Source organism: Hesperophylax consimilis, chromosome 23, assembly GCF_061612785.1.
Source record: "Hesperophylax consimilis isolate HC1 chromosome 23, BYU_Hcon_1.0, whole genome shotgun sequence".
In the NCBI taxonomy this organism is placed as follows: domain Eukaryota; kingdom Metazoa; phylum Arthropoda; class Insecta; order Trichoptera; family Limnephilidae; genus Hesperophylax; species Hesperophylax consimilis.
The window spans coordinates 26,982,396-26,991,096 of NC_142858.1; the positions used below are offsets into that span (position 1 = coordinate 26,982,396).

General features: G+C 35.6%; 1 protein-coding gene across 1 annotated transcript; it reads right to left on the minus strand.

The window, feature by feature from the left end:
- Positions 1–1,814: 1,814 nt before the first annotated feature.
- LOC149412510 (U6 snRNA-associated Sm-like protein LSm1) lies at positions 1,815–4,979 on the minus strand. Its single transcript, XM_089645761.1, has 4 exons — positions 4,886–4,979; positions 4,541–4,652; positions 4,269–4,453; positions 1,815–2,225 (listed from the first exon to the last, which is right to left on the minus strand). Exons 2-4 carry the CDS (start codon positions 4,596–4,598, stop codon positions 2,055–2,057), a joined length of 414 nt encoding a protein of 137 aa, XP_089501887.1. The 5' UTR covers positions 4,599–4,652; positions 4,886–4,979; the 3' UTR covers positions 1,815–2,054.
- Positions 4,980–8,701: the final 3,722 nt, after the last annotated feature.

Consider the following 8,701-nt stretch of genomic DNA (forward strand, 5'->3'; position numbering starts at 1 on the left):
ATTAATGTATCAAATATTACGTTAAATGCACCACTTTACTATAATTTAGCTGGACCAAGCACCAATCTTGAAGAAATTTATAAATTCCATTAATGTATCAAATATTACGTTAAATGGACCACTTTACTACAATTTCACTGGACCAAGCACCAATCTTGAAGAAATTTATAAATTCCATTAATGTATCAAATATTACGTTAAATGGACCTACAATTTCGCTGGACCAAGCACCAATCTTGAAGAAATTTATAAATTCCATTAATGTATCAAATATTACGTTAAATGGACCACTTTACTATAATTTAGCTGGACCAAGCACCAATCTTGAAAACAATTATAAATTCCATTAATGTATCAAATATTACGTTAAATGCACCACTTTACTATAATTTAGCTGGACCAAGCACCAATCTTGAAGAAATTTATAAATTCCATTAATGTATCAAATATTACGTTAAATGGACCACTTTACTACAATTTCACTGGACCAAGCACCAATCTTGAAGAAATTTATAAATTCCATTAATGTATCAAATATTACGTTAAATGCACCACTTTACTATAATTTAGCTGGACCAAGCACCAATCTTGAAGAAATTTATAAATTCCATTAATGTATCAAATATTACGTTAAATGGACCACTTTACTACAATTTAGCTGGACCAAGCACCAATTTTGAAGAAATTTTAACACAATAAGCAATTTATCTTTAGGCAATTTTTTTTCTATATTTTACGACTTAATTAAATGCAATAACATTCCACACCACAAAATATTCCCAGTGTATATGGTAGAAGAGCAGTTTACACATACGGATATAAATTTTGTGATTTTGTTGTACATATTGGTTTTTAGCCCTGGGGCTTGGGTAAACTTAAAATTATTCATAAAGTGCTCGTTCATAGATTGGGCTAATTTAATTATTTTATGTTAAACACACTTTTTGCAAGGTATGCTTTAAAATATTAAGATGAATAACTGTTTGTTTGCATCAGTACATACAGAATATGAAAAAATAGTTTTGACCGCATAAAAACTAAATTCTTTGAAGACAGGCATTCAAATACAATATTGAATGGGTGATTCAATCCAATACTAAAGACAAAACTATTTATCCATATTTTGTAAGTACTGACGTAAACAACGATTATTCATCTTAATATTTTTATCTCTTTTGATATTTTTCTTTTAGTGTTATAATTATATTTTAATTTTTAATCTTTATTTTTTATTTTAAATTTATCTTTATTTTAATGTTGTTTTTCTTTTATTTTTTTTTAAATGTATAAATTCTTAAATTATAAAATGGGGGCCTCAGCACGGGTAAACAACCCAGTGAGGCCAACATTACTAAATTGAAATATGAAATATTGTAAAAAAAATGTATCAACAATAAAAAAAAAATATTTTAAAACATAACTTGCAAAAAGTGTGTTTAACCTAAAATAATTAAATTAGCGGCATCTATAAACGAGCAGTTTATGAATAATTTTAAGTTTATCGAAAGATAAATTTAGGACAAAATATTGAAATAAAGATCGTACCATTACACATACAATCACATCACTATTTTTCGAAATCACAATATTTGTTCTTAACCTTATTTTAGTCTTTTAAATATCGCGAATATATGACTAGTTTTCAACTTAATATATTTTTAAAAGTTTATGTCCAATCTTGTAAATATAAAATATGTTAAAAAATTGTAGCTAACTACTTCATAAAATTAATACTGGAATCATCAAGTACATAAACAAATCTATTTATAAAATCTCAATAGTAAACTATAAATAAAAAATAAGCATTGATTTATCAATAATCAATTTATACCAGCTTCACTCCCAAATGGCTGTTGACTGAAAACATTAGTAATATTGAGGGATGCATTTGAAATAATAAAAATATATGCATTGGTCAATCGAGCTACGCTTCGAAAGGACTGTTTTCTGAACACATTAATGATATTGAGGCATGTGTTTAAATATATTAAAAAATTATGCTTTAGTCAATTGAAATGATCCGAAATGACTCATTTAAAATTTTCTCAAATCAATTAATAAAACGAATCGTCCGACGGCGGCAGAGGCACGATTCCCAACTGCTTCTTGGCCAAGTTGACGAGTTTCTGCTTCTTGGCTTTTTCTTCCATCTCTTGATTCTGTAAAATGAGTATCTCTTTCCAGGACACCTGGAACAGGTTCTGCTTCGACTCCCGTTCTTCGTCCTGCAGAAAACACAACAACATTAGAGAGGGCTTTCAGAACAATTTACACAAACAATCCTGATTATATCATCGATGTAAGTTCAATTCAACCATTTGTAAAAATGTTCAGGAGGGACAAAAAACTACCTAGGGAAATGTGCACTTTGTTTTCTTGTGTACTGGGGATGGTTCATTCGTGGTATTGACTTTAACTGAGTTCAAGCAAACTATTGGTTAATATAAATGTTTGAAAACACCAATCAATGCGGCTTGTGCTGTTCAACTGAAAGAGCCAACAAAATGTATTTTGAAATTATTGCTTCATAATATACACTGTATTGAACTTAAATAGACGATATATATTATGATTATATTTGTGCTTCTTAAAGCCGAAAATTAAATCATATTCCTAACTGGGTACATCAAACGTTTCTACCAGAAAAAAACATCTCTCCAAAAAATACCATCCTCAAACTTGGTGGAATACTTCTTTTGTAAAAGGTTCTAATGTAAGAAAGTAATACTAAAAAGTTAAAGGTATCTTAGAAATTCAGTAATAGTCTGTTAGTAACACGTCATGAGATATTCTGTCTTCATTTAAAGTCTTGAGAATTTGTAAATATCATATTCTGTTATTTACGAAAACAGTGGACTCCCAGCATGACTAACCATCAATGGCAGACTAAGCCCGTCAAAGGCCCGGGGCGGCAAAGATGAATGAGCCCCCCCCCCCCTAGTTTAAAAAATTGATGTAATTTTAATGTGTTTTTTTTTATTTAGTCAAAATGTTGCAAACGAAATTTAAATACGGATATGTACGAGGAAACTAAAATTCGAATCGATCCGTAAAAAAAAAACATTGATTTGCACCAAGTCTTAAACTGTTTGAAAATCCAGTCACTATGGCCAGGACAGTATTATTGCGTAAGGCAGTGTAGGCAACAGCCTAGGGGCCCCGCATCGAGTAAGGCCCCCTAGGGAAAAGGGGCCCCGAGACGAGCATTGCCTAGGGACCCCGAAATGTTTAATCCGGCCCTGGCAGGGCCGTATTGTCCATTAGGGCCTAATGATTAGGCAGTGTAAGCCACTGCCTATGGGCCACACATCGGCTAGGGGCCCCTAGGGTAAAGGAGCCCCGATACGTGTATTGCCTAGGGGCCCCGACTATGACACCACATAAGGATTGTTTTATAAAGGGCCCCCATTCTATTTTTTTGAACAGTGAAAATTTTCCAAAAAAAACGAAAATAAAATTCGCTGGTCCGCCATTTTTTCTTTTTTTTTAGATATCAAAATTCCACCAACATGGTGTCATAGACACTAGATTTTCCAATCGTTTAAGAACTGTTTGAAAATTCAGTCACTGTGGCCAGGGCTGTATTATGCGTAAGGCAGTGTAGGCAACAGCCTAGGGGCCCCCATCGGGTGGGCCCTGGCATGTTTAATCCGACCCTGGCAGGGCCGTATTGTCCATTAAGCAGTGTAAGCCACTGCCTTGGGGCCACGCATCGGCTAGGAGCCTCTAGGGTAAAGAGGCCCTAACCGATGGTAGCTAAAGGTAAATGGTGCATGCAAATCGGATGTATAGTAAGTTTGTTTAACATGTTATCAACCATGTTGAAAAACGTGTAAAAAAAAGTTTCGAGAAAAACGCATTCAAAGTTTTGCTGAAGGATAATTCAACATACAAACTGTTTCAAACGGTTTCACATAAAATGATCTATCTCCGTCAATATTTCGAATTTCTTTAAAACATTTTGTGAGTGCATTCTTAAGAAGTGCATCTTTCAAAAAAATTAATTTAAAAAAGTTTTAAAAAAAATTTACAGTGTCCTGGTGCCTTAAAGCTTTGTTTAGGATTTGATCAAGGGAACATGGAGGCGTTTGGGGGCCCCCCAGGACCGGGGGCCCAGGGCGGGCTGCCCCCTCCGCCCCTACCTTAGTCCGCCACTGCTAACCATGCTGGTATTTTACCAAATCCAAAGTGTTGGATCTTGCCTGTCGACTTACTGGCAAAATACATTGTAAAAGGTAGGTGCATAAAAACTTGTAAAGTGTACGAACAATCTCTCCCAGCAGCAAAACATTCTCTCCCCTGACAAGGTAGACCCCCTTCGGAATGTCCCCGTACTTGTTACCCACGTAGATGCGCTCCACAGTCTTGTGCATGACCAGGTTCTCCAAATGATCCACTCCTTGCAGGTAGCCCACGATGTTAGTGCCATCCGTCAGCACGACAAGCATCTTCTCTAAAAAAAAAGGTTGAATCAAATCAATCAAAAATCAACCAAAACGCCGATCTTTTAAGTAAAAATGATGATTTTTTAAATTATTACTATTTATATCGTCCATTAGGTTTGCATACGTAGCCAAGGGTTGGTATTGCTTCGCCATTGTTGCTTTAGTTGGTCGTTATTCTTGCGTGTTTAACGGCCGTAACTCGACGAGCTAGACAAAGAAATATATACATATAAAATGATCGAATTTATTTTTTATTAAAATTACACATATTGTGGCATAAGCCGGCTTGTAAATATATTGCACAAATATGTTAATAATAAATTTAATATTAGATTTTCGGGGGAAATCAAAAGCACGACAGAATTTTTGAGTAAAGTCGAAGTAGAATCTTATCAGATTTTACACTATACAAATATTATAATAATGGTGATCATATTTACCCAAAACTTGGTAATGGACAGATTGAATTGAAAACTAAACAAAAAAATATATTAAACCAGCTACCGACACTACCGAATATTTCAATTCAAAGATCGGAAAAACCATAAATAAGCCACTCACTGGGAAAAACATAGACAGCCATAGAAATAATTATTATATGGACAAAAAATTCTGGATTGTTGTCCCATAAACAAATATTCCACTTAATGGGAGTAGATGGGAGTTGGAAAAATCAGTAGATTGGTGACGAAAATTGGTAGGTCGTCAAAATAATAATGAGGGAGGGGGTACCTATAGATTTTCCAACGAAAAATTCCTCAAGATATACGAGATTTCAAAAACCGAATTTAACTGAATTCGGTAGGCTGGTTTTAAAAAATTTAGGTAGCGTTTCAAAAGTTTCGGTTGATTTTCACAAATTTCCGTAAATTTTCTATGAATATCTGTGGATTTTTGTCAAAATCGGTAGATCTACCGAAATTTCGATAGGTATCACTGACCCCCTCACACTGCAGATTAGAGGTGGGCGTGGCGTTTTAAACGGTTTTTAGAAACCATTTAAAAATAATGTAATACATTAAAAAAACAACGAAAAAACCCAGCCATAAATGGCTTCAGCCGTGTTTGGTGAATAACCAACTTAAACCCATTGCCTTGCACTGCAGTGAGCGCAAGGCGCTGATAACTTAACACGTGACACAGCGCCCTTGATGTTTTTATTAATAAGAATGACAACGACATTATAATATGGAACGAGGACACTGGTTAATGTTCGCGTTAAAAAAATTATCTTATTTTAAATGTACTGAAAGTACAGGGGTGATGCTCAAAAAATCCTGGTTGTAGGACAAAATATTTTTTCTAGATTCGTACTTATCTGAATGAATTGGTTAAGTGTTCGAAATCAGTAGTACTGAAAAAATAACAGTAAAAATTCTTTTAAATAAATGTAACTCCCAAATCAATAAATTTGGGAACCCTTCTATTGAATTATAATTATTAAATTTATCGGTGAACGGTTGCGGCGAAAGCGTTAACAAAAAAACGTTTCACGAGAAAGCGTTTCTTTGAACGACTTACGGGTGGCCAATAGAGGACGTGCGTATAACCGTTTGGTGACAAAGCGTTTAATAAGAAAGCGTTTCGCTACATTGGTTTATGGGCACAGTATTGCGTACGGGCGGAAAAGCGTTTTAGGTGAAAGCTTTTAATTAGTAGACTTTTCTTTGCAATCCTATTGTGCTCTATTGGAATCATTTATCGCGGGCTTTTTGCAGGCTTAGTTACATTTTTTAAAATTACTATCAACAAAACTGTTACAACCGTTTCTGAACTTAAACGCTTAAGAAAAAACTGTCTCATGTTTTTATTACTCACCTCTACTACAAATACAGCGCCCATTATACGCAAACTTCCGCCTGCAGTCCCAGGCTAAAGTGTCCGCCGAAACATATTACAGACTTACTCACTTCCCAACCGAAACGGTGTTTTGTTACACATTGTACAATTTCTATTTCGACTTATCTATTGTTATTTTATATATAGGCATATAGAGGCATATCCAGAAAGTAAGTGTACTGAATTTTTGTAGGTTACAATTTTCTTTATTGAAACATAAAAAATACATGGTTACCGAAGTACATATGTAAGCTATTTTTCGACACATTCGCCATTCCTCTCAATGCAGGTGGTGAAGCGGGGTATCAACTTTTTGATGCCTTCCTCGAAGTAGTTTCCCGCCAACCCCTTCGTCCACTTCTCCACCTCCCCCTTTACCTCCTCGTCTGTTGAAAACCTTTTTCCACCCATGTACAGCTTCAGGGAGGTAAAGAGATAAAAATCTGAAGGTGCTAGGTCAGGGGTGGTTTAGGACATCCCATTTAAACGAAGCAAGCAGTTCCTTCGTTGCGTTGGTCGTGTGTGGTCTGGCATTGTCGTGCAGCATGCTGACTCCCTTTGTCAGCATGCCTCTCCTCTTGTTTTGAATCGCCTTCCGCAATTTTATTAGGGTCTCACAGTATCTTGCAGAGTTGATGGTCTCCCCTTGAGGCAGATATTCAATCAAAATTATGCCTTGACAGTCCCAAAACACGGATGCCATAATTTTCTTGGCTGAAATTGTGGTTTTGAACTTTTTGGCGGAGGGTTAAGAGGTGAGAACCATTTTTAAACTCGCGATACCACTTGCACATACTCGTACGACTCATAGCTTTATCACCATATGCAGTTTTCACCAAATTATAAACCTCAAACGGAGGTTTTCCCTTCCAAACGTGATAACGGATGACACCGCGTATTTCGCACTTGGCGGGAGATCGTATTGACATTTTTCACGAAACGTGTTGTCGCGTCGACACTTCTCAACGTACTGACCTTGAACCGGCCTCGTTGCGGAGGGGAAGAGTCAGGCTACATGTAAGTGTAGCCAACATGTCGAAAATAAAATTCATTCGGTCGTGAGAGCCTCAGTACACTTATTTTCTGGATACGCCTCGTATATAAATAAAAAACGTAAATGTTCGTTTGTTCAAAAACGTGACAGGTAGATACTAATAATGATGTATAATCATAACATAAAAAACATTAAATGAATAAGATAAATAAAATTATCGTTCATCAGGGATGTTGCCGCATCGTCTGCATCCATCGCTCAGCTGAGCCACTCGGAAGCACCCATGACAATGACGTTTGGTGATTTTCGTGTCCTGCCCCAGAAGTTGGTAAGTCGCTGACGAAGTAAGGCGGGGAATGAGTGCACCCTCCCTTCTGCGAACATAGTGGAGGCACTGTAGAACCTTGGTAGTTGCATTAGTTGCCTATATGCGTTGTTGTAGCACACCCTCACATATCCCATGTAACAGTAAATTCTCAAGTGGATTTAGATATATGCTGAAAACGTGGCTCATAAGTAGAAATACTTTATACTATCCATCACTATCAATCAACACTATTTTTTATTATTACCTTGTTGATTTACTGTTATTTTAGAGTGTGTGTCAATAGTAATAAAATGAATATCTCCGATTTTATGTCCTTGTTAAATCTTCCCCATAGGAAAAACTAAACCCTTCCACACACTTTTCCACAAATGATCATCTAGTCAATCAACATTATGCAAGTGCATTATATAAGCAAAATAAATACAAAACAATACCGTCAACTCACAAGAGATCAAATGGGAAAATAATTCACCAACTCCAGATATTTTCATATCAGAGGGTTCGGTTCGGTAGAACTCCTAACAGGGCCTATAAATCCTACTGATCCCTCAACATAAATATTTAAAATATCTTTCGTTATCCTACATGTATTCAAAATGACCGACTTTTGCATCTTTTTAATTAGCAATAATATTATGTGTACATATTTGTAACGTATCGATGTTTTACAGGATAGAATACTGGGCCCTTAATCTCCAGTATTCTAACGAGGATAGGGATCTGGTAATATATCTATTAATAGTCGTAGATACTTATATACGGAGGTTGTTTAATTCGGAATATAATAAACTGACAATACAAGTAACAAGTTGCCTAAAGGCCGTCTAGCGAAAGAATGAGCTCATAAATGAACCTACACGAATGAGCTCCTCTCGACTCGACAATGTAATCCGAGGCTGTTGGTAGCGTTCGGTTATGTTCGGTAGAACCCGAAGCTGCCCGAACCCAAACACCAAACACTACAATATTTAAATTGTAATTTAACATGTACACCTGTTGACAAACTGCTTAATTGTAGTTTAACGGGATAAAATAGTTTTATAGTATAGACTATTAAGAATAATAAAATAATAAAAAATTGTCACCTTAGAAAAA